The following is a 27,931-nucleotide window of genomic DNA, read 5'->3' on the forward strand; positions in this document are numbered from 1 at the left end:
TATCATTTTGAATTGTCTCGTTTGTCTTGATGAGTGCTCCATCTGCTTACATGCAGAAAACTCCACAGTCGGTAGAGCATGTTTATGTCTTAAGTTTCTGACTCAGCACTACACCCCATATTCTTGCCATGTGACGACATTACATGCCACTTTTAGATAGATTTACAACATGCTAGTAAAATAGCTGTTAACCCTTCTGGGGTTTTTCGTTGTTTTTTAATTTACCATCAAGGTGAAAATCTTAGTGAAGACTACAGGTGTACAAACACGATCCAAAAATTACATTTTGCTATAAAAAGTACATGAGATGGCACAATAAGACTCTTTCAACAACTCTACTGAGCCAGTTTTCTCTATCACAATCTGTTTTCACTTTGCGGCTTTCGATTCATGATTTTAAGCCATGGCACAATTCCCAAACAGCTCCACTTGGACCTTATCAGAATACTCATTATCCCTTAGCAGTCTTGAAATTTTCTTAAAATCCCAAAGAGACTGATATTCAGACTATGTACACACAGACACATACATTTTTAAAAAGCACTTCGAACAGGTATGTGTGCGTCTTAATACACTGAAAAAAAAAAAAAAAAAATATGTTGACTGGGTTGTATTTACACTCGTCGTGGGGTACTGGGTTGAAGTAGCATGGTAGCTGATGCCGCCATTGGGAAAATTGCATGGTAGTTAGCAGCAGGCATGTAGGCTGCAGTGATCATCTTGCCTGAAATGAAGAAACAAGATGAAAATCTGATTAACATTGAACATAATATGGGCATGACTCATGACATCTACATTCTACACTGCATATCTTCTTAATGAAGAAAGATGAATCTTAACCAAAAGGACAGCATCTCTTTATCATTATTTCATTTACTGTGATCAGAATAGACATTCAGAACCCTTTATCTCCTTTCAAAAAAAAAAAAATGACTATGAAGAAATAAAAGTGAATTATTATCTTTGTGATTGGAACAAGTACTGTCTTATAGAAGTATAGATACAGTCAATATGCTATCAGGTTCTTTGCCACAGATCTGGACGATTGAGAAAGGGGAGAAGAATGGGGCATTACCTGCAAACCATCTGTTGTGTAGACTATTGACTGCGGCCATGGCTACTTGTGGATTGGGACACTTGACATAGACGTTGCCCTTGGGCGAAGACTTGTCAACATGTAGGTGAAGGACTCCGCCATGCTTGTTGCACTCTTCGATGACGTCATCTCGGATCTCTGTGTCCCAGCCAAGCGCTGTTTCTCTGTAATGTTACCAAAATGCAGAAATGCTGAAAAGGTCAAACACAGTTTATTCATAACCTGCATGTGCCATGTATTTCACAAATTGGGACTCGTAAGACAACTTCCCAAGTGTTTGAATTCGCTGTCTGCGAATCTTGGCTCGCGCAAAATTTGCGAAATGAAAATGCACACGAACATTCCAACGGCAACAATCATGTTGATTGTTGCCGTTTAAGTATGTATTCTTACAGCGTGAAGTAAACTTATTATTTCCTCACAGTTTTATCTATGAATATAATATGTACGAGTGTATATGTGTGTGGGCGTGGGTGCGTGTGTGTGTGTGTTGTGAGGGTATGTGTGTGCATCTTAGTGTTTCACTTGTCACTTGATTGGTTTATGCCACAATTCAAAGCACACGGTATACAGAATAACAGGAGCGCTAATATTTATCACTTGATTCAGGTTATATTTTAGTACACCATGTAATAGCAACCCCTGTACCCGATACTTATAAGTGATGCAATAATTTAAGCAATAATTTTTATACTTTTGATATGGTCAATGATAAATAAGTGATTGATATTCTTATTCATGTTGATTATTGCCGTTTAAGTATGTATTCTTACAGCGTGAAGTAAACTTATTTCCTCACAGTTTTATCTATGAATATAATATGTACGAGTGTATATGATCATTATATTGTTTTCATGCAATAATGACTTTTTATATTTCATTGTGTATACAGTTGTACTACTCCGCAATTCAGCCATTTGGCTGCCATGGCAGTATTATGAATAAACCTGATTGAATTGAATTGAATTCCTTGTTTTACAGTAATTTATCTCACTGAATAAGTCATTCATATCGTTTACAGAGAAAATATTACAAGTACATTGTGAGCTTTGGGATGGTTAAGAAATATATGCAACAATCCTGCATGAGCCAAATTTGTGCATGTCTCTGCCAAAATCCACCAAGGCATTGAGGTCTTGTTATGGCAGGGAATATAACTTCCATGCGAGAACTGCATATGTAGCATTATTCTGGAGTTCAATATTGACCAAACTATTTTAAAAGTCATGAGACTGACTTACGCCTGAACATTATTCTCCTAATCAAAATGTTATATTGAAGTGGAATTTTTTATACTCTGCCCTTACCTTTTCAAAACTGAACGACATGATGAAGGTGGTTGGGGTACGACAAAAATGTTTTTGTGTGTGTGTGTGTGACTGTAGAACAAAACATAACAGAACTACCTGGCCTGAACTGAGTACTTGAAAAAGATGAGTGACGAATATGACTGCTTGTACACTTACGCAGAGGGATCAAACATGTTGGAAAGCACAAAGCATGCCGTCGTTCCCGCTCCCGCGGGGCCAGTGGCAGGGGCCGGCTGTGCCGGCTGGGCTGGCTGGCTCACAGGCTCTGGTAAGCTCTGCACTCCGGGCACCAGGGCTGCCAGGGCTGTGGACATGGCTGGTAGCTGACCCATGCCTAGTGCAATGTTGGTCTGAGAGGAAAATGAAAGAGCGAGAGGAAATGAGGCAAGTGAGACAGAATGGTGAGACAGAATGATGAGATAATTCAAGATCTTGTGCTTCACACAGGGTCACTCAATTAGATGCCATGCAGTGTAGTTATGGATACATGCACTGCACTACAATGATCATCACTTCCATAAAAAAAGAGAAAGCTATTACGTTCCATCAAAATTGTTTTTGCACAAACTGACAACTGACATTGCTGACAGATATCTAGTCTTGCCGTCTCCAATTTCTATATGGCACAAACAAAATCATCAATCCTTACTACAATTTGATACTGAAAGATATTTTAACACAGCCCAAAACAGATATAAAGTACCTTTACACTAGTGAGGTAAGTTAAACTACACTATACTTTACAGTGGATCCATAAAACACTCTTATCGACTTAGGTGTTGACAAGAGAACAGAAATTATCATTTTCCCCCTCACAAAAAAAAAGAAGTATTTCAAACTTCTCCATATACCAAGACTAAGTCTAAATGCTACTAATAAGGCCAAGCCACTGATTTCAAAGTGACAACCAAGCCCCATAATTTCAAATGAAGGTAAAATACATCCAGGCTAAATCTATCAGATCAGAGAAAGGCTAAATCAAGAATTTTAAATGAAGACAAGCTCCACACTTCTCCAACAAGGACAACTTCACAGCTTTTTTCATATGGATTAAGGTCACGTGATAAACTTCCACTGATTGTAGGAAAGGAACAAATTTGATCCTCAGGACTGACCTGCTGAGCAGCTGCTGTAGCTGCAGCCAGGGCCTGGGCACTCTGCTGAGCCTGCAGCTGAGCAGCCTGGAGGGACTCTTGAAGATTGACCACTGGGGTGGCCAGATTGACCCCAGTGGGGTTGACCTGGAGGCCTGGGAGCCCAAGACCGGGTACCTGACTCAGTGGGTGAAGGGCCTCAGCCGCTGCAGCAGGAATCTGAAAACCAGTGCCTGTACAATACACATAGGAAAACAAACAAAAGTTAGCATGTCATACAAAATACTGACAAAAGACATTCAACTTCAATGACATGAAGGCATGATACACACATGTCACGCAAAAAGTACAGGAGAAACATTGCTAGATACAAGTAATGCCCTGTTTGGCAAGAATTCTCTTGTAATTATTACGAATTAAATCAAAATTTTGAGAAACCGTCGAAACTGAATGTACTGGGATGCTGATGTCCACCTTATTTTTGAGGGGTGCTTTCATAAGTTATTAGTCCACAGAAATGCTCATTCTTTCTACTGTTTGAAGTAAGTCTCATATTCTCATTACAAGTATACTCTCTTCCCGCTGTACAACTTTAAAGTAAAAACATGTGTCTTTCTCACTCTGACCTTGCTACAGCTGGCACACAGGTACAATGTCTAATATGTTCAATAGAACTAAATGACTTCTTCTCAAACCTCCATTTTTTTCTCTCCTCACCTTCTGCCAGTTTTGCCATGAGCTGCAGCCTGCCCGTCGTGTTGAGAGTGATGCCTTTCTTGTCCAGCTCTTCGCTATCCAGCAACGAGGGCGCCTGCTGACCCTGCTCGCTCCTCTCCGTCACATGATTGACTTTCATTGGTCGCCCGGCAAGCTCGAAGCCATTGAGCTGGTCTAGCGCCCTCTTGGCATCCTCCGCATCGTGGAACTGTAGGAGCAGCAAAGAGTTACACTGATGAGGATAGGGACCAAGGACCAAGTTGGGTCACATCACAAACCTTCAAATGCCACGGGTGAAGCAATTACTACCATGAAGTTCTGATCAATAAATACCTTCCTTCAAAATATCACTGATGAAGAATATGAAAGTCACTTTATATTCAGTCGTCTACTTTATCAAGTATACTAAATTGTAGACCACAAAAATGCAATACATAACTTATACTAAAATCAAGTTTTTGTAAGACACTCAAACTGTTTTTGTTACGTACTTTTTGTCTCCTGATCACAAATATTCTTTATATACAAACTATATTCCAAAGGCTCCTTCCTTTTCACTGACTTCCCTTCAATAATTTCAACTTCTCATCAAAGTGAAATCCAGATTTGTCACATGCACAATATCTATGTCAGAAACAGAGATTTGAATTTTGCTGTTGTTGTTTGTTTGATGCACTAACAAGATTGTGTAATAATGAAGACAGAGGTTGGCTGGCTGAAGCAGCCATGCTCTAAGTGTTAGAATACTATAGATGAAGGGCTCTATGGAATAGAGTTAATGTGTTCAGTTTCACTCTTGGCAGCAGTGCAACAACAGCTTGAGAATTTGAAACATCCTACCTGGCAACTGTCAAATTGAGTCGAAAAACAATACAAATATAAATCTGGTTCGTGAGGACGTCAAAGACCTGAAACGACTTTCCCAGACAAACTGGAGATTTCTGAATTAAGTAAATTACAAACTTTTTACATGACCTAAGTAAATTACAAACTTTTTACATGACCACTTGTGAATATCAGCAAACACTAAATAGTGCTCTACATTGCCAAGATCGATCTGAGCAGTAAAGCAATGTTTTTTATCAAGAATAGAAAAGAAAGCATGAACAATCAAAAGTAACATTAAAATATTGCTCAAATTCAAGAAAACAGAAAATGCACTGAAAGCCGACAGAGATGTTGGCAGTGAGTAGCAACTTATTGCAGGACGGTACCCAACCAATGTCTTGGGCGTCATTTGAAGGTTAAAACAGACATTCACTGAATCATGCTGCTTCAAAAGTGAGAGATGAAACATACGTATCTTCACTACGGACACCATGATCATAAGATAAGTTTGCTTACCGTAATAAAGCCATAGCCCTTTGACCGGTTTGTGTCTGAATCCATCATGAGTTGAATGTTGTCGATCTATGGGGAAAACAGTGCAAATCATTGTTTGGTCATCACCGTAAATATATGTAACAAATAACAAGTAGTTAGGCAAACAACTATCGGTGGTGGAGGAAGGCCATTCTGGAAACGTCTTACACAATCACATCTTACTGACAAGGTGCTGACTGCAAAAAAAAAAACAAAAACAAAAAACATAGAATATGAAATCATGATTCGATCTCCACTGAGCTGATCTTCTTCTGCAACAAACTGCACTATGAATAATCAAAAAAGCCAGAAATCATGAGAGAATATCAGTTTGAGAGAAAGCTCCCCTATAACTGCCAAAAAGAGGGGCTCATTGAGCTTTCACAACAGTCCGAGGTTAAAAGTTTGTTCTCATGTATTAATCTCCTTTACCATCCACAAATGATGAACTAGAGTTTATTCCCCTCACTCTTATAATAACACATATGAGACACAGCTATATTTGGATTGACATTAAATACACTATACTGATTAGTGAAGATACCACTCCTACTTGCGGTGCAATGCATTTCTAGAGATAATGAAAAAGTCACTTTAGCTGCTGTCACACTACGCAAATCTTTGCGTAATTTCACTACATGGTGTTCACTTTGAGTAGTTTGGGCAGTGTAACCGCAAATTCCCCACAAAACTTCCTGCATGCACTAGGGAAGTTTCTCATTTTTCACAAAACAAAGTGTAGTTTTGTGTAGTGTGACCACGAACGGCTGAAACTTCACGAAGTCTGTCACACAATGGGATTCACTTCACGTTGTTTACAAACATTGCATTATTCTTTAGCAAGCTGTTGGGCATTTGCATTTTCATATTCAGGAAGGGAGCGCAGTTTTTGCCTGTGTGGAGCATCCATGCTAGAGACTGAAACTATCGAATCTATGCTTAGTTTTGCATTACTGAAACTACGCATTGTTTTATCTGTAGTGTGAATGACAGCTCAAACTTCTGGAAATTATCGGGAAGCAAACTCCAAGTAGCTTTGCATAGTGTGACTGTTGCTTTTCTTCTTGATATCAAATTTGAGGTGTCACTCACCTTGCCAAAAGGCTCAAATATGCCTTTGAGCATCTGCTCTGTGATGTTGTAGTGGAGCGAGCCCACGTAGAGTCGCATGGGTCCGGCGTTGACCTTCTGGAGGGTGACATTCTGACTGGCTGACCGGTTCTTCTCGGCATGGGACGGCTGGACGATGATGGGTATGCCAAGAAGTTTCTGGTTGTTTAACCCTATTGCCTGGTAGAGGAAAGTGAGTTTGCTCTTTTGTTACACTGAACTCAGGAAATTTTTCTTGATATTCACAGTGGCTTTACCCTTGAAAATTGATAGCAAAACATTCAGATTAAAAAGAACATAAAACTATAAATGTTTGTCACCTGGGTTACACAAAATTCAAACTTTATATTCCTCTTCAACAACACATGCATGAAAGACCTGCGAAGTATTGAAGTCACAATTTGTAAGGATTTTCACATTACTTTGTGCTTCTTGGTCAGCCGTAACAATAACTGGTAAGCAGGTAGGCTACGGTGACTTCAAGGTGTACAAAGTCCAAGCTCATCAGACATTTAGGTTAAAAACATTTAAGGATCATAAAGGATCATTTCAACATCTTGTGCTTGAGAACCAGAAGGATTCACCACTCTAGCTGCAAAGCCTTCAAAGATTTCTGGACACCTGTCTAGTTCTCACAAGGGCACACAAATCATACATACAAACTTACCAGGGGAACTGATTCTGTGGAGTCAAATTCCACATATCCAACACCTTTTGATCTCCTCGAGTTGCGATCTGTGATGATTTTCACACTTCTGACCTGTGACAGCAACAAAACAGAATAATCAAAATATTCAGACAGATTACTTGCAAGTTACTCAAATCCACTGCATGGTCGATAAAGTTAACAACTTTTTGTCTAAATGCTGATCCAATACTGACAGTTTTTTACGACAGAGATTTTAAAAAATAAAAAACTCAATTAATGAAAAAAAAACTTGCAAAACTAAATTTCATATTCAAGATCTCAGGCATATTAGGGTTTTCATTTCATCTATTGTGACCGAGAGATGCTTTTTTTTAAATTATGGAAATGATACTGTAGCAACAAAGTTGTAAAAACTTGGTGAAAATGAAAGGAAATTACCACTGCATCATCCAAATGCAGTCACTGAAAATGAAATGGCTTCATCACGCACAATTGTATGGTGTGTGAAAAAGCATTTAATGACCAAATGCTAAGTGTCAAATCTTGAGATTACAGTGTGATTTTCAGGATCATGATCCCAATTACCACCAAAAACCAGTCACCTGTTCCTTTAGCCACAACTGAGCGATCCTGAAAATGTCATCAAAACCTGTTTATAACATTTCAAGTAATAGCAGTAACAGACTGAAAGTATGCAAAGGCTAGTAAAAATACTTGAAAAGCACTCAGAGAGAGTAGACCTCGCCAAGCAGCTCATTTTCACCCTTTATCTTAGTCCTACATTCATATCACCTGCATTACCAGAGTCCTTGGCCATCAAAACATACCCATAGCATTTGGAATCACATTGATATCATTGTTAGTTTAAGAGCTACTCACATATGGCCCCATTTCCTAACAATAAAGAATCCTTTGATTTCTTTTTTTTTTTTTAATCCTCGCTCCAGACAGTGATCCGGGTCACTACCAATACGTAGTCATCTGTTCATTGTGTCATCAATTTTTCCTGAAAATTTCATCCAAATCTGTCATAACTTTTTGAGTTATTTTGCAAACAACAAACAAACACACATACAAACTAGACTAACACTGGCAAAAGCATGACCTCATTGGGAGAGGTAATAACCTCCTTGGCAGAGGTAAGAATTCTTGACATACCTTGCCAACAGATGAAAAGAATTCCTTGAGCTGCCTCTCTCTGGCACGTTGTGACAACTGCATCACGAACACAGTCCTGGCATCTCTCGTGTCAGCGTCAGGATCATCACGTCTACGGAGGGAAGAATGTATGCAGAAATTCTTGTCAGCTGATGACTAACTTGGGAGATGCTTACCAGTAGTTAAAATACTGGCTACTTTTTCATATTGCTGCCCTCTCGTAGGCTGCTACTAATAAGTGAAAACTTTTCCAGCTTTTACATGGGTAGTAACAATGAATTGAAATCTCACCAGGACCGCTTCTTTTGGATGAAATAAGGCACCCAGTACCTATTTCCCTATGGGCACTACTTCTGCACTGGCAACTGACCAAATTTTTGCTCGAGCCCAAAGATGCTCAGAGTCAATAACACTCATTTCTTCACCAGTCTCACTTCGCAAAAGATACTTTGAAATGTTGAACAAGAGAAAAACATCTTCATAACTGTCGTGCAAATCAAACTTGTAATGAATCATCTTGATGAATATTGTAGGTTCACACTCAAGTCAAACTCACTGGGATGATGATAACCAGAGAGAAAATTGGACACAATCATGCAATATATGTTCGACAGAAAGTAAATATGCACTGCTCAATGTGGGGAATACCATGGAACATGGAAGTATCTGAATTAGCGAAATATACAATTGGGTGCATTATCCAAAGACAGTATGCATTTCGCAAAGGTGATATGTCAATCCTTAAATTAATCTTACGTCATCCTGCAAATGTAAGTCTAACCAAGTCCTGAAAGATTGATCAGTGATTGCTAGGTGTCCTAAATGATCTCTTGTGATGGCCATATGTCCCACTGCTTGACTCATACAATGAAGTATGCAGGCCAATTGCTTCATAAACTTTGGGATAGGTCTGCTTACATTTTCTCAGACGAGTCACCTGAAAAAGTTCAATGTAAAAATCATACAGCTTTTGGCACTGAGCAACAAAGATTTGGTTAGGGAGTGCTTCATAATGATGCAGCTCACTTACTGTGGACTGGTGTCTTTTTTACTACGTTCCCTACTTCGAGAACGAGATTTTTTCGAGCGGTAGCCATCTTCCTCGCGATCCCTGCGGTTTCCCTTGTAGCTTGATCTTTTGTCGCCACGGTAACCACCACCATAGCGCTCTCGGCTTCTGCTGCGGCTGCGTCGGCGTTCCCTGTCCCTGTCCCTGTCCCTCTCTCTGTCGCGGTCTCTATCCCTGTCACGATCCCGGTCCCGGTCCCGGTCTCGGTCTCGCTCGCGGTCCCGATCGCGGTCCCGGTCCCGCTCTCGGTCCCGCTCTCTATCCTTGTCCCTTCGGTCACGATCCTTCTCCTTCTCCCTTTCCTTGTCCCTGTCCTTGTCCTTCTCCCGGTCCCGGTCCCGGTCCCTGTCCCTGTCCCGGTCTCTGTCTCTGTCTTTGTCTCGGCCTCTGTCACGATCCCGATCTCGATCCTTGCGGTCTTTATCTCTGTTTTGTTTTATATAGAAGAAAAGAATGATAATATACAACGTAAACAAGCTTAAAGCTAGAAGCGTGGTTCAGATGGAAAATTTGAAGGAGAAACTAGGAGAAAAAAAGCTTTGTCAAACACACAATCATCGTCCTACAGAACATTCCTAGAGAATATACTGTGAAACATGATATATTCGCAGCATAAAAATTTCGAGAATTGGAGCAGACTCCCTTTCTCGCAGCATAAAATTTTCACGAATTGCCACTGGCATCCAATGCAGATTGTGTAAATTGCAAGAACTTTCACATGCATTTTAATTGTGCGAATGTTGGTGCTCGCGAAATTCGCGAAATTAAAATGCACGCGAACATTCCTCGTTTTACAGGAAGTACAGTAATTCCATTGGTCATGAGGATGGTATAGATACATGTATACATTCCATTGACAAATGCATCGTCATGTTTTGAAGAGAAGGGAATGTCAGAACATTGATCAAATGTGCAAGTGGGAAGACAGGCCAGATAACAGTTTGCAATACATATGCCACCCAGCTAAGAAATGAGCAACCTGCAGCATATGGACAAAATTTTTCTCTACAAAGCACATACATGTAAAGAGCACGCCATAAATCTTAATTTTCCAGAGACTCTTTCTCTAGTTTGACACAATACTATGCAGAGACTCCAACTCTCCCGTTTTCAACAGGAGATCTCCCGCCGAAAACCCATTTTTGCAAAATCTCCCGTTCTCCCGCTTGAGATATAATTTCTCCTGCCCTGGCTCTTTAGTCTCCCGTTGGAGAGGATTTCTAACTTATTTCTATCGTATGTTGAAAAAAAAAAGCCTTCAATAGCACCAGAGAGCATCTGGAACCCTAGGAACTTCACGCTTCGCACACATTAACTTGGAGTCTCCCGTTTACTAGGGGTTTCAGGAGGGAGAATCTCCAGATCAGAAGGTGCTTTGGGTTGGAGTCTCTGACTATGTTGCACATTTTTTGGCAAACAACTACAAATGTTAACCCTAAAAAGACTGGGCTATTTTGGTAGCTCAAAAGACTGGGGGCCTAAAGGGCCCCCCTTAACCCTAACTAGGCCGGGGGGGGGGGCCTCCGAGGCCCCCCCCCCTCGACGTTCCGCGCGATGTATCGCAATCGCAAAAAGCTATCGCCGCGACGTTTCATGACTTTTTTCTTTCAAGTCTCCCGCATCTTTTGACACCAAATTTGCAACGCCTGGGTGCGCGGTTCCGAAGTTACGCATAAATATGTACATGCATGTCAGACCAAAAATTGCTCAAAAACGTTAATTCGTGTACAATTTCAATGCAAACTGTGCTTACTGGCAAATTTCATAAAAGCATGATTATTTTGGTGTTTTATTGATTAAAGGCAGCCGATCGCCATCCCTAATGGTACGTAAACTCCGAACGACCGAAGTTTGTGCATGCAATTGCGCAATGCCAGATCGGTGCTATATCCATAAACATGTGGGACAATGCTACCACTGAGACAAGTGTGTATGTGTGCGTGTGTGTGTACGCATCATACACAAACATTGTCACCGCGAGCTGCGGTGATTGGAGGAGAGAGGCCAGAAGACGCTGCGGCGTGTGTGTGTGTGTGTGCGTGTGTGTGCGTGTGTGTGTACGCATCATACACAAATATTGTCACCGCGAGCTGCGGTGATTGGAGAGAGGCCAGAAGACGCGTGGCTCTTTTGGCCTCTCTTCATGCGCATGCGCACTGAGAGTGTGCGTCCATTCGGAAGCTCTCGTGGCTCGCTGGGACAGCCATTTTGGGTTAGGAGATAAGCACAGGGAGCTCTCTTGTAGCCTACCGTATTTTCGCTGACCCATTGAGCCAGCGCTATTCTCATTCGGGGGTCACTACATTTGATACAGAATGGGGGAGGCAGCGTGTTCCGTTCGTCTGCGTGCCGCACAAACCACTCGCCACGACTGAGTGTCTTTAAAATCAATGAATAACATATTTTCTTGTTTGGAGCGATGTCGCGGACAAATTTCATCGAAAAAACAACGAAAAACATAAAGTCGAAAAAACAAAGAAATACATAAGAAATTCAAAAAAACAATACTTCAGAATTTTTTCTGATATCACAATTTTTTTAAATTAAATTTGCTAAGGACACTAAAAAGAATATTTACACAAAAAATATGCCTGTTTTGAGCTTTTTTTTGTGATTTATACCAAATAGTCTGATTTTATGCATCATCATGCATAAATTAGCATAATTTAGCATAAATGATGATTTTTTGACAAATTAACTTCATGGTATTTTAGATTACATCATAGGCAATGTGTGTGCCAATTTTCGTTGCGGTCGCGCGGTCGACGGCCGAGATCTGGAGGGGGGGCCTGGGAGCCCCCCCCCCCCCCCCCCCCCCCCCCACAGCTCTATCAACTACCTAAATAGCCCGGCCTAGTTAGGGTTAAGATCTCGGCCGTGGATCGCGCAATCGCCACGGAAATTTGCACAATGGTAGTGTGCGATGTAATCTACAAGATCGTATATTTAAATTTTTTCCAAAATAGTCTTCTTTTATTTTATTTTGATTAATTACTAATTTACGCAAGAAATCAGACTTTTTGATCTAAATTAGTAAATAAAGTTTAAAAAAAAAAGCTCATTTTTGGTCTAGATATTCTTTGTGGCATTCCTAGCAAATGTACTTGAAAAAAATTCGGTATCAAAATTAATTTCTTATCTATTTTATTGTTTTATGAATTTCTTATGTATTTCATTGTTTTTTCGACCTTTTGTTTTTGTTTTTTTCAGCAAAATTTGTGACAGACCCTTTTTGAAGCATAATACTACTAAAACAAATTGATTTTAGCCATTGAGAGAAAAAATAAGCATATTTATATGAACCATGGATAAAACTCAATTTGTATTGACTTTGTACACAAAATCACATTTTTGAGCCATTTTCGGTCTCACGTGGATGTACAAAAAGTTATGTAACTTCAGAACCGTACCCCCGGGCGTCACAAATTTGTGTCAAAATGTGCGGGAAACTCGAAAGAAAAAAGTCATAGAGCATCGCAGCGAGAGCATTGCATGTTGCAGAGTAATCACACGTAATGTCGAGGGGGGCCTTTTTAGGCCCCCCCCCAAGTCTTTTTAGGGTTAACCCTATTCTAACGGGGGGGGGGGGTGGGGGGGTGTCAAATTGACCCCCCCTCGACATTTCGCGCCACGATCCGCAACGCGCAAAAGATTTTGCCACGTCGTTTCATGACTTTTTTCATTGAAGTCTCACGCATATTTTGAGACCAAATTTGCGACGTCCGGGTACATGTACACCGTTTTGAAGTTACGCAATGTTTCGCATATGCATGTCAGCCACAAAACAGCTCAAATTCATGATTTCGTGTGCAAATCCAATGCATATTGTGTTTTTTTGTTTAATTTATATAAATTAGATTATTTCAACTTTTAACCATTGAAAATTAATCAATTCTAATGTAGATAAGCTTGAAAAAGTGCCTGCAACAAATTTTGGCAAAAAACAATAGAAAAACAAAAGGTTGAAAAAACAATAAAATACATAAGAAATTAACAAAACAAAAAAAAGAAACTGATTTTGATTGTGCTATTTTTTTAAAGGAAAATTGTTCGATGTGTCTTGAGGAACTCTGACACAAAAATTTAGCAATCCTTCAATCTTTTTAATGGAGTTATAGGTGAAAATATGATTTCATGCGTAAATTTGCATAATTAATTTATTAAAATATATAAAATCAAATTTTTCTATTGTTTGACCATATAATCTTGTAGTTGACATCCGGCTCTATGTTCAGGCAAAATTTTGCGGCGATCGCGCGGCCGAGATCTGAAGTAAAAACTTGGTCTCAAATAGCCCAGTTAAAATAGGGTTAAAGGACAAGTCCACCTTCATATACATGTGGATTGAGTGAATGCAGCAATATTAGTAGAACACATCAGTGAAAGTTTGAGGAAAATCGGACAATCCGTTCAAAAGTTATGAATTTTTAAAGTATCTGCGTAGTCACTGCTGGATGAGAAGACTACTACAGTGTATGATGTCATATGCGTACAACCATATAAAGAAATAAAAAGAGAATTTCACAAAACTTTACTTTTTGAATAAAGTGCACATTTCTTCGACTTGTTCCTGAAATATGTTAAAGGCAATCGGTCGTCGCAGGCGATTCGCAGCTCAGTAGAAAAGCACGACAAGCTGCTCCTCCCGTTATTGTACCCCCGTACGTACCGAATGCCGAACACGACGCTACGCAGCGCACCAGCGAAAACCAGATGGGGCACGAGAGCCGTGCGAGCCGTCCACTGTAATTTCAACATGGACGCTCCGAATACCTACCGAATGGGGCCGAATGGGTGCACGCACAAAACCGCACAACAGCCATGTGCATGAAAATCTCTCCTACGGGTCCCCGTCGCGACACAACAGTAGAGCTGTGTGGAGTACGTACGTACGTATCTGGCTGCAGTCTCTGTTTATTTGCACTATGGTGCCAATTTCAGCAATCTAAGCAATAATATTTTAAAATGTCTGAAAATATTATATAACAATATTTTAAATCATTCGTATATTACGTTATTTAATATTTGGTATTTATAAATATGCTTTGATGAAGAAATATTAAACTCTAAACTTCATGTATAGCAAGTTGCAATGCTCATGGCCGTATGGCGGGTTGTTTTGATCTCATTGGCAATTGTCTGCTGCGTCAGCTGTGTTACAGTATGTTGGGCCGGATCGGAACATAACAAAGTTGGTATAAAGTCGTCGGTACCGGTATGTCAATATCAATAATGTGTGTGGTATGCGTGTACTGTTTCGGATTAGCCTTGGCTTTGGTTAGTAATGAAACTCACAATGGAGATCAAAACAGCCGTCCAACTCGAGTAAAACGTATCTACTTGTTTGACGCTATCGACGAGTGGAGAACGCAGAGAGACGTGTTCTTAGCATGCTTAGGACAGGGAGGTTTCCTCTCACCTCCCTGCTTAGGACAAGTAAGAGACCAGTGGCAGAGGGGGAAGCTTCAGCGTCAGCGTGCCGATGAAAAATTTGCTTTCCACTTGCTGGAGTTGCATGAACAGTTTTGCAGGAATTTAGAATGTGCAAATTCGTGTTACGGCATGCACGGTGGAATTGTAATGCCACGGCTTACGCCAATCAAGCAACCCCAGCTGACCAAGTCAACAACTTCAAGGAATCCAGATCCAGATGATGTGTAAGTAACGTTAGAAGTCTATTACATGAATCAATGATTGAAGTGGAATGACTTTTTCTAATCTATCTTTAACTGCTAGGGCCTTTGCGTTTCATCGACAAGTAGGCCTATTTTTCTATGTATAATTCCGCGAAAAACTTCTCTAAGTTCTCATTTATGTCAAATTATGATAACGCCGTAATCGAAATGACATTTGCTGGGTCAGTTTATCACTTCTTAAAAACTGACCCAGCAGTAGGCAGCAAATGTCATAAGTCAGGGAATCGCAAGTAGTGGTAAGTTTTTTGTCATCACAGTATTGAGAATTTAAAGTATTTCATGTGCAAATGTAGAATCTAGATAGATACAGAGAGGTCACTTTCCTGAGCAGCTAGCGTCAACAATCCAGGTTAAATTTGCATAGCCAGATTTCATGGCTGCGATTCAAATACTGTTTGTCCCCATTGATTTAACTGTATAGCAAAGTCTCCTCTTTCATCATATTTAGGGCCCTACATTTTAAGTTTGGTTAAGGAATTTTGATAAAGATTGTAATTTTCATAAGCTTGGCAAAAGTTTCAGGCATCTATGTTGCATTTATAGTCAAACTTCCAATGCATTTGGTCCAATAATTTGAAACCAAATTCAAGTGATCCAGTGAAGTGTACATCTTTTCATGTGAATTTCTACAAGTATGTTGAAATGTAAATTCTGAAGAAAAAAAATGATCCTTTACAGTTGAAATTCGTTAGTTTGGTTACACCGACAGTGTCAGGTCAGTGGTAGTAACTACAGAGTTACAGTAGTGTACGTACAATACCCTTGTACGTGAAAGTTACAGTTTTATTTACCTTCACATCTTCATATAGGAGTGTCTAATAGGGATGTTGATTGGTGTGGAAGTTGTTGATGAACAACAGTTCATAAGAATCCATTTTTTAAATTCTAATACAGATATTGGTCATAGGTCTTCTTCTTCTTCCAGTAAAGTACAGACCACCGTTGGCGTATTATCGTACTTGTGCTTGTCAAGTGCCCAGATGAAAAGTGCGAGTAAAAGGATCACTACAGATTCTATATGTGCAGTTAAAAAAGACAGAAGAGGCTTAACGAAGCCTAATCTGTTGCACCCCCTGTTTGAAGAACTGTAGGGAGGTGCTTCTACTTATACTTGGTGGTAAAGAGTTCCATAGCTTAATTGCGTCAGGAAAGAATGTCTTCTGATATGTTTGGGTTCTGGCATACGGGATTTGAAATTTGTTTGGATTCCCTCGTGTAGATGGTCCAGTGGCTGGTATGAAGTGTTCATGTGGGATGTCGATCAGCCTGTGGATTATGGAGTATACCATGCACACTCTCTGCTGAGCCCTTCTCTCCTGAAGAGTGGCCCACTGAAGTTGCTTCAACAAGGTCAAGGGGCAATATGAACCTATCAGTTTGTAATATGCTAATATGTACAGGTATGAGCTTCATCAAGTACGATTAATTGGTATCCGTGGCACATCCCTTATTTGTTGATCAAAGGTACGCCTCTGATTGGTATTTTAATCAGTGTTTGGTAGAAAGCTAACCCATTACAATGGCTTTGCGATGTTACACTGAGTTGACTATGGACAAAGGTCTACTGTCCGCGATTTTCATTAATTTGTAGGGCATTTTTCACACATAACCTCAAATACTGATACCTGTGATAGGTTTATTTATAATGGTTATCCTTCACACTGTATTGTTGAGACAATAGTGTTCTGTTTGTTTGTGTAAGAGGGAGATAGACAATAATTTCTTTATGCTCCTGTCTGAAGAAGGCATTACATCTTATTTGTCATGTACTTATCTATGAGTTTTAATGTTCACTTTGTGTGTGTGTGTGTCTTTTTTTTAAAGATCATTCACACCAGGCTAAGCTGACAGAACTATAACTGTGAGTTTACCTAGTCAAATGAAAGGGTTTCGGCATTGCTTCTTACATATAGTATATTCCAGGCAGGTGATACAACGCTCACCTTCTTCATATTAGTTAGTAAAACAATGAAGAGTGCAAAAATACTGCATAAATGTGCAGTGCAACTGTGGCCGTTGGCCGTTGGCCCTGCACGGGCACAGTCGCTTCCCCGTCCTGAATTTATGTACACACGCCAGGGCAAGTACATGATACAGGCAGGGTCTCCGACCCAATCGTCCGCGTTCAGAATAGACAACTCGGCGGTAATATCCGCTACCCATGACGATGTGTCATCGTCCATGATGGCCACCCTATCTATTATAATGTGGTCTGCACTCACTAATCTGATCTGATCTGATGATTACAGTATAGTTGACGAATGACGACGATCGACGATGCGATGAAGAGAATGCATAACGTACGAAGTATACGCAGCTAGCTACTAGCTCATGCGAACATCACTCACATTACACAAAACGTACTGTCCCGCGCTAAGCAAGCGATCGCGAGCAATCGAGATACTATAGCGCGATACATTGCTTTAGGGATGTCTTGCGCACACACACATTTCGCTTCGTAGCAACTTCGGAAGCGAGTTTACGTGCTGCCGCCCGCGGCTGAAATATGTCCATGTATCCTCGCGACTGGGTGTCTTTAAGGGTAATATCATTCCCCCTGCCTTCTGAAAGAGAGAAGTCAAATGTTCTTTTGTTATGCAAGAAAAGTGAAAATATGTTGAATTTTCTTTATTCTTTCTTTATATCGTTGTACTCATGTGACATCACAAGCTATAGTAGTCTTCTCATCCAGCCTTGATTGAGCAGAAACTTCAAAAATTCATAACTTTTGAACGGATGGTCCGATTTTCCTCAAACTCTCAATGATGTGCTCTACTAATGTTGCTGCATTCACTCAACCCACATGTCTATGAAGGTGAACTTGTCCTTTAAGTAGCTGCTTGGGAGATAAGAGAAGTGGATTTGAACACGACTTGGAAACTAACCTGTGCCGTTCCCTCTCTTTGCTCTTGCTCCTCTTTCGACCCCTGCTTCTGCTGCGACTTCTTTTCCTCTCCTCCCTGCAAACCGGAATAAACTCTCAGGGTTAGCAGATTGCATCAGATCTCATTTCATACATGATATCCTCTCCACTCACATCATTAAAAATCAGCACAGAGCACCAGAGCAAAAAAATTAGTTTAAAGGTATTAGCCCACATTTGTAAACCTGCAGCAATTGGTCTCATAGTTAGCATGGAGTTTGGGTATGATTGCAGTAACACCTGTGCACAATGTTGTTCCAATTAGTCCATTACTTTCATAAAAATAAATGAAAATGCACCGTATGCATGCGTAAAACGCTCGCTAGCTCCGGTCCACGTACATACTACATGCATGTGATACATGTGTAAGTTACATGTACGTAGCTAGCCCACGCTCGTAATTCGATTTTGGGTCGGGTTGACCTGGTTTGAAAATTGATTTTAAAACGATGATTTTCTTTCTTTTATCGAATGGAATAGACAAAGAGCAACAGGTGAGGTATGTTACTGTTATAACTTGTACTTGAAGTCATATTGGACCTACTTTATGCAGTTTTGATTTTCGCGGGTTTGCAAATGTGGGCTAATACCTTTAAGAGTTGATCCCTACGTACCTATCAATAACTGCACAAAATCATGCTCCTGCAAGACTGCTCACTGGTATTTTGGTCGCACTTGGAAGGGATGATATTGATTCCTTCATACAATTAAAGCTTACCAGTTTTATCAAAATCAAGCTGTAATACATAAAATTGGGTCTCCATCACTTCAGGCAGTCACCAGCGTTTGTATGAAATAAACTATGGATGCCACAATATGATAACATAACCCTTCACCGAGTTAAGTTTGAGCATTCTTCGCATATACATGTGATTACAATTTCACATGTACGGGTTCCAATTAATACACTTCGTATCCTATCCTAACTTGATTTTGACAAAGAAAAGCAGACAAATCAGAAAACACGAGCAAATCCATCTAAACCTCAATCAATCTTGACGTTTCTCTGAAGTCCCAACTTGGTGGTTTGGTTTGTGGTGGAAAGTCTACATAAGAACAAAAGAAAATAAGCTAAAGGCAACAGGCAACAAGACTTAGTTTTACATTTTACACATCACTAAGCTATTTATCACCTTGTTAAAGGTATGCAAAATCATATCAAACACTTTGTGCCATATATTTTGACTTCTTCCTTCCAAAATCATGGTCACTTATTGTGCAAGACTGCCAGAATTACAAATACTTGACTTCGCACTAAGTTGTAATATCAATCATAGTCCTGCAACTATCCACATACATTTGTTTATATCACATCAGTGAAGATCCAAACTTACACGTACAGTTGTAGTGTAACAAAACAGTGTGATATCCTTTCAAATTTCTGTCATCATTTCCCTAATTGTTTTTTTACTCTATCACCGTGCCCTCCAATCGTATGTCAGCTATATCATTGTCATGATACTAATTGGAATGAACAAAGTAACAATCAAATCATGTTCCCCTTATTGCTGGTTCTTGTATGGTCCTCACTAAATCTTTCCGGTAAATCTACTCACTACTTGCAATGCAAAAGTTCTTCCAAGGGCCATTTAGTAAATGACTATCCAAAGTAACACTACAGTTTAACTGACAAGAATTTACAGAATACATTCCACTGACTCTAATCCAATCAGATCTATGGCTCTGCCCCCTGCTTAGACAGGCCATGTATGCACAGGTAGTGACTGTCCACACATTTAGCATTTGAGAGACACAAATCCTCTCAAATGTACTCTTGATTTCCTCAGTTCAATCTCTACTCTCTCCCACTCTTGCTCTCACACCCACTGCTGGAACATAGGAAGAACGCGAGAGGCAAAGAGATGGGGCGCAGACCACAAAACCTTGAGAATCATCCGCGGGACAGCTCAGCATCGCAACCCGCCACCTCTTGACGTAAACAACTTGTGATTTCAGGTTCCGCACGTGAGTTGGTTAGGTTTTTCTCACTTTATCCAAATTATCTGCGGCAATAGATAGTGACCCAGTTGTTACATGGAGAATCGAAATTCCTTACTTGGGGGTGAGGAAGGGGTGAGGAAGGGGGGAGGACGACAAAGTTTCTGCTGCTCATGTCATATGTAAAGAGGCTCACTTGTGTGTACCGCTACTACAAATAATCTTTCTGGTACAACCACATTCAGGTACATTTTAGCTGCCAATGGATATGCACTTTGAATGTAGCCCATCTGCCAATGACTGAGGATTCAGAGAATCTTGTCACGTATAAACTGATCTGTAGAGCCATGTACGAGTACTTTCAGCAATGCATGTTTCAACAAAATATTGAATTTCAAAATACTTCAAGGAAATTTTATTTCAGCTACCTCTGTAACAAATTTGATCTCTTTTTTATGGTAATGTATAGATATTAACCTCACAAACATTTGTCAACAGAAATATTTGACATGCACTTGAGCCACCATGTCAGTGCTACTTAACACCTCCAGCAAAACTCAGAAGTATAGCTCAGCTACAGCAAACAGGGTTTACTACATATGCGGCAAATGCTGTCTCAATTCTTCTCTGCATCACAATTCCACTAGACCTTACCTTCTGAGGGGTAATTAAGCAGGGCTGACTTTTCCGCATCAAGTTCACCACCAAACTATCCCTCAATAACTTGTCACCTATGTGTAGGGAGCACACGTGTAGAATTGTTACTGTCTCTGCTATCGAATGGATAGGTTATCTGAAGTGAATGATCAGGCATGTTCTGTCCCTTTTGAAGACAGTCAGTTGTCAAATCATTTACTAGGCAAAAATAGGTTGGATGTTAGTTATGCATTCTAAAACACATTTCTGCATTATCAAGATTGAACAGTGTGAACATGTAATATCAATCTGCATGTCTTATTGCACATAAGCTATAACCTCAAAAGTATCTATTTATTGACACCCACCTCTTCTTTGTGATAGGTTCTTCAACGACGGCTTCCTCTACAGGAGGGGCACCATTCTCAGCAGCCACGTCCTGAATTCCAAACGAGAACATCATGAATGTGAACAGCACAAGCACGTTGGATTTTAAGGGAGTAGAAAGGGGATTGCGGTGAACGGGGAGAGAAAACAAGAAACAAAAGCAGAAACGAATCAATACATTTGTTGAGAGCAGCGTCACATTATCATATCATAAAGCAGCAGTAACAGGCCCCACTACTGTCGTGCAATGTTGATATCTCTATTTGATAATGTCTAACCGATACAATATGCACACAGTTCATAGTGTGGCTACTAGTGCACTTTATTTCATGCACTCAATCATATTTGATTGATACATTGTACTGACAAATTGTATCATGACAGCAGATAAAATTAAGGACAGTACAGAGACCTGTTACATGTTGCTTTTTGCATTTGCATGCGAATTCCATTGAGCAGACTTCTTTTTACTGGGGGTTCCCTGTTCCATCCAACACTGCTACAATACCAAATCTGCCCCCCTTTGAGGTATCAATTCATCTGCTCAACAGGTACTTTTACTACAACAGCACACCATATGCTATGGGCCCGTTGTAAGCTAAGACAAATACTTACACTGACCAACCATCAGTCATGAAACTTTTAAATAGACCGATCCGAACGAAATCAGTTGGTCCGAATACCAGTTAAAAGGAATCTGTGACAAATGAAAATGTTGGGAAAGCATAAGAAGGGTACAGACACTGGCAATCCTACCATTCTTGAAAACTGAATGATTTTCTTTCAAAGCTATGGCATGAAGTGATACATGTATGTGGAATGCATCAGAATAATGTCTGAAGGAGTTGAAAAGAAAATGTAAAACACATGAAGCACCTGCCACTGCAAAGTATTTGTAACACAGACAACTATATTTTCCTACTGCTTTTACATCACCGGTGCAAGAAAGGTGAAAAGAATACCAGGTGTATGAATTTGTAACAGCATTTAGTCAACATCAATTTACAGTATGATTCACAAGAATTTAGGTCGATTGTAATCATGTTGTCTTCAATAGAAAAGTAATTGAAAGTACCAATGTTTTGAACACTTTACAAATTGCCATATCACTTGCCGAATATGATGTTATAGGCTTTTATGTATTTGTAATGTTGATTTTCAATGTTTACTTTTTACATTTTATCATAACACATTGCAATATCATGAACTGACTAGAAAAAAAAAGGAAAAATTCAGAAAGCATCCAGTGGATTTGATGACATGGAGAACTGCCACGAAACCTTCCGTACTGCTGATGAAGTACATCCCTCAACATCCTAGAAAGAATGGACGGGAAATGTATTCAGTTCTCGCAACAAATGAATGGTACACTAACAATTATCTGGCGGGATTGAGAAATTTTGCAGCTAACAGCAATGGGACGGACAAGTTGTGAATGATCAACATGAAGGATACTGGAGATTGACAATGGTAGAGCAATTTGTTACACTTCAACGCTATTCATATTAAAGTAAAAAAGGAAGAACGGTTTGAAAGTACTAAAACAATGGAAATGACAAATTACACAAGATCAACCAGAAAACATTCAACGATTCAATGCCATGTAAAGGCTCCAGACATTGAAACTCCCATCTCAATTCACAAGGCATACTTTGTAGATCCAAGATTTATACATTTAAGACTAAATACCTGTCCAGTTGCTATCTGAAGCTCATTTCTATCATAATTCAATTGACTGTGCATGCATGTTTCCAGCAGTTCTTTTTAACACTCCCTCCTTGCCTTCTGCTGTGCTTGCAAGCACACTACATTGTATCAATATCACTGTGTGAACGACCAATCTATGCTGCGTACATTGTAAGACAAACAACATGACTTCCAATCAGAACTTATCAAATCTGTATGAAGTGACAAAGCCTCATACATACCTCCTTTTTATATGGAGCTTCCAACATAGCCTCAATGGCATCCACATCAAGATCCTCGCCCATTGTTTCTCCTTGCACTCCGTGCGCTACACTTGTACACTCAGAAACCTCAGTGAGGGAAGTGCACCTTGTAACAAGCTCCTGTAACTCTGAAGAGAGTGAAAGGAAGGGGGATTGGGGAAAAACTGCTTTACACTCAAGAATAATGCATATATGCTTTAAAAATTTTGAGTAATATTTCTCTGTTCTCCAATTCATATACAAATGCCTTTCTCTCCCACCCCCCCCCCCCTTTTTTTTTTGCCACTGTAACACTTGACTGAGCTAGTTACAGCATGTGATGACTTTGGCAATGTTAATTTCCCCTTGGTGGGCATTCATTTACAGGTCTCCTTCACTCTCTAATTTCAGTCAGTGACAAGAGAAGGGGAGGGGAAAAAATTAAAAATCCGCCCACATAAAAACTGCAACATTCGTCCGTAGCCACAGTTCCAGATCTGTACAATACATATATGATTTTGACACAAACACACTGTACAATTACAAAGAGTTGCAACCAAAAATAGAGGTTAGAATTGCCCAGTATTTATAATTTCTATCACTCCACATAGTCCTTGTACTGTACATGTGTAGACCCAGTGTACAGTATTATCTAATAATTAGAGGTCTACAGTGTACATTTGTAGACCAGTCCATTTTGACAGGAGACCTTGTGTACAGTGTACAACGTACATGTACTGTATAGTATACATTGTAGATCTCACAATGATAATAATGTTATTACCGGTATTTTGTGGCCAAAGTTGGATCACAATTATATCATAGAGAAGTGGCTCATGTATGAGGGGGAGAGTGCTTTATGAGCAGGAGCCCCTCTCGTGAGCTGGTTTCCCAGACTGATGACGATGTGGTGGCTAGGCTACTACACACACTGAGTTCCCTATCCAATGATACAGTGTATACTGTATTTATACGAATTGTAATATCTAGGCCAGCTTCTCCAATACCATGTGTAATGTGGGTGTACAGCATACACACGGGCCATGGCTGGACTAGTACAAGCAACCACACACTTGTGACTGGATGGTAAAGACACACGTGTGCGCATGTCACATGATGTGGTTGTACAGTTCACTGCCAATATTAAAGAAAGTAGGATCATAAGTAGATCTATAGAAACACTGCTTGTGTCAAATGACAACATGACTGAAACATGTGAAATGGGTGCTAGTGTACTTTTGCAACTCCTCATCAACTGATCTCCAAACATGCACAAACTCACTCAACAACCATTTGCATCTGAGTGAGACCCAAGTCCAGTTGAAATGGAATTTTTGCCATTTTGACACTTTTACACTAATATCGGAAAATGTCGGTCGCAGCTAGCTACAGGACAGTGTAGTTTGCTTTGAGATAACTGTGTTGCACAGGAGCAGACAGCACAGCACGACATGCAAAACACGTTCACAGCACGGCAGCGAGGGCAAGGATCAATTTGAATGTACACGTACAATGTGCAATAGCAATCTCACAGCGACTACCGCAAGTTCTTCTATGGCATCTATAAAAAGATAAACCTGTTTTTCCACCTTTCCCTCAGCTTGTACCGAGTCTTGTGGTAGTGATTGAGGTATTGGGTTGGTGTGTGTGTGTGTGTGTGTGTACAACCATGTACAGCGTACATGTGAGGGTGTGTATGTGAATGAAAGAAGATTGTGAAAAGTACTGTAAGATATTACAGGGTGAAAGAATATAAAGTGAAAGGATAGGAAAACTGGGGGAAAGGAAATAAATGAAAAAAATACGAATAAAAAACTGGAAAAATGAAACAAAAGGTTTACAAAAGAGAAAGTACACTTTAAATAAAAACAAATGATAATGGAAGGAAAAAACAAAGAGAAACTGGCATTACAAACGATAACAATTAAAGATTGAAAATAAAAAGCACTTTGACAAAATAGAATGAGAGATACATTGTACAGCCTGTACATGTAAATCAAAACTGGATGAAAGCAAAGATGAACAGGGAGGAAAGAAAGAATCATACAGGTTGAAAAGGAAATAAGAAAAGGATACATCAGAACGAAACATAAGAAAATGATAATGGAGAGGAAGAAAGGAAAGGTACAGTACATGGAGAGAAAGATAACCCATGAAGGAAACAAAGAACAATAAGGCAGTAAGTACTGTATTAAATATTGAATAGGAAATTGAGAAAGTTAGACAAGAGGAAACCCACAAAGATATGACTGATAAGAAGAAATGGGGAAGTTAGAAAACTCTGCCTAACACTAAACAGGTAAACTCAACCTCTTCAAAATCTCATTACCAGGGGCCGAGAACCATGGGTGTTTAATTTAGGCCGATTTTACCCACAATTACGGCACCCAGCAATGAAAGAAGAAAAAGAAATGAGAGCTGCACATACACACACACTCAACCACTTTGTATTAGAAACTAGGTGCGATGGCACAGGCGTGTGTGTGTGTGTACTTGTGTATTCGTACAATCGTTAGTGTGATCAATGCAGTTCAGCTCATTATTGACAAAGTGACTGCGCTTCAAGTAACGGAGGAATAATTGCAGCAGAAGGACACCATATCAGATCAGGTACGAATTAGGAATAAACTAAAAGCGATTTTGAAGATGATGTGGGTAACCAAGCCGCTTTAGACCTACTTCTAACGTAGTCCTGGACCTCCTCGATCTTTCGGAGTTTTGCACGCTGTAGTGTAGCTCGTGTGTAGGAACCAACGGTGTCGTTCGCTACGCGCTGCACGCACTGCTGCTGCACTGCTACGGCCTAACGTTAGATTTAACGTCAGGAAACCTGCACATTTTTCCAAAAGGGAACCATCATCACTCTAGTAAAATGCTCGAGAGGGATATAAAACAAATATCGACTGCTTTCTTTCGGGCCATGGTAAAACTATTTGACCTCGGTGATTTCTCAACAGTGCTACTAGTACCACCACCGCTACTGCAAAACTTGGCTGAGGAAAAGGGAAAAACAAATTTTGGCTTTTCAAAGACACTCATAGTCATACAAATACAAAAGGCCGCTGGGCGCTGTGCTGTGATCACTACGTACATACATTGTAGGCCTATACTAGATTAAATTTACTACATTCACTCATTCATATCAAACGTTTTTTAGTTTACCCTTACTGCATGCATTGAACGTATTCGTAATGTGTCAATTGCTTACAACTACAGTAATACAAGTGAAGTGTAACTAAGTTAGGCCTACACTGCAGAACAATATTTCCAGCAATCAAGATTTTCAGACACTTAGGGACCATTTTTTAGGGTGAGCTGAGCTTGTGCATCACTGCATGTTTTGAAATCATTTGTGAGTCAAGCCCAAGCAAGGAGGTTCGAAAGTACTGCGGAGTGGTACACTAACAATGCTAACTCCTGTTCTAAGGTTGTTAGTGTTAAATGTCATTACACTTTACAGTGACTCAAAGACAAAGATCGGTCTGTATCTGTCCGTCGGGAATGTTCCGCGGAGACTGCGTCTGGCTTCACGGATCCCCTCCGTATACAGACCGAAGTCAATGATTGCGGCTCCTGTGTGGAGCAGTAGCGCACAGATCAAACGTTACGATCGGAAACCGTTAAAAAGTTTCAGACAGTTTTTTCACCTTGAAAAACTAGTATGACATGTGATGACACAGTACTGCAGCAATATTTGGGATAACATTTCTCACATTTTTGTGCAAACAAAAGAAATACTCACATAACCTCGGTTATAATGCAGAAATTTGATCGATATCGCAACATCGCCGTTCGCGAGCAGTAAGTCGCCATTTTGAATCTGTAACAATTGCTAAGCCAATCACATGCGAGGTACCTGTTTTAGTAAAACAAACACGTAGAAACTACCTCGCATGTGATTGGCTTATAGATTCATAGTGTATGTTTCGGCAGTTTGAATGTGACGACGCGACAGGCTGTGTTTTACGTTGAAAATTCTAATAAATTTTGGATTATTCATTAATCTGGTGAGTGTAACGTATTCTTAAAAAAATGGTAATTTCACCATACAAGCTTAAATTTGCCGACCTAGGGCCGTGAATTAGACGCAATCGAGAAGGGTGAGGTACCTCACCCAATTTTCCATAGAGACAGTGGTTAAGAACATCCACACAGCAATGGGTACTGCAACCTTCCGTCTGTCTACGGAGGACAGCGTTAATGGCAAAATATAAAAGAGTCCTCCGGACAGACGGATCTTTCTGTCTATACAATTGCGGTACATATCATTACAATGTAGACAAAGGTTTTAACTGGGTGAGGAAAGCCTCACAAAACTAAGCATTAAAGCGACGAAATGAATCACAGCATGCAGACTCTGTTCTAGACTGTCTTTATTAGTATTAACCAGTTAGAATCTATATACACGGAGTCGGAGAGCACCCGCACGCAACAGCCAACGCCACACCAAGCAATGGCCAATCCCACCGTACAACTAGCAGCATGCAGTTAACTACACACAGCCGCTGTCGCGAAGCGACAGCGCCACAGCGGTCTGGTCAGGCGCATAGGCTAGCATGCAGTATGCAGTATCAGTATGTACGCAGACGATTCCCATGCAAACAGCATTCGACGTATCAATACGCCATCAGACATCCAGAAACAATCCAGGACAGGTTCAAGCGGCTTTTCATTCCTGTTAACATAATATTACTCAAGCTACAGCCTCAGAACGAACATAACACCTTACCAATAAAATGATCTAGAAAATGCAGATTCTCAAATTCCCAAACTTCGATTGTGAAGAACACGAAGGATGAGCTTTCCTTGCAATTATCTTCAATCTTCACTTCCACAGCGCATGCAGGTAGGCCGCCAT

General features: G+C 40.1%; 1 protein-coding gene across 1 annotated transcript; it reads right to left on the reverse strand.

The window, feature by feature from the left end:
- Positions 1-214: 214 nt before the first annotated feature.
- LOC139727437 (RNA-binding protein 39-like) lies at positions 215-27,931 on the reverse strand. The gene is made up of 14 exons (XM_071638395.1): positions 27,803-27,931; positions 23,074-23,222; positions 21,127-21,197; positions 18,147-18,221; positions 9,527-9,991; positions 8,497-8,608; positions 7,357-7,449; positions 6,672-6,869; positions 5,562-5,627; positions 4,218-4,425; positions 3,522-3,733; positions 2,563-2,756; positions 1,076-1,260; positions 215-724 (listed from the first exon to the last, which is right to left on the reverse strand). Exons 2-14 carry the CDS (start codon positions 23,134-23,136, stop codon positions 615-617), a joined length of 2,052 nt encoding a protein of 683 aa, XP_071494496.1. The 5' UTR covers positions 23,137-23,222; positions 27,803-27,931; the 3' UTR covers positions 215-614.

Source organism: Diadema antillarum, unplaced genomic scaffold (genome assembly GCF_040938485.1).
Source record: "Diadema antillarum isolate AM-2024a unplaced genomic scaffold, OU_Dant_1.0 scf00000017, whole genome shotgun sequence".
Lineage (NCBI taxonomy): Eukaryota > Metazoa > Echinodermata > Echinoidea > Diadematoida > Diadematidae > Diadema > Diadema antillarum.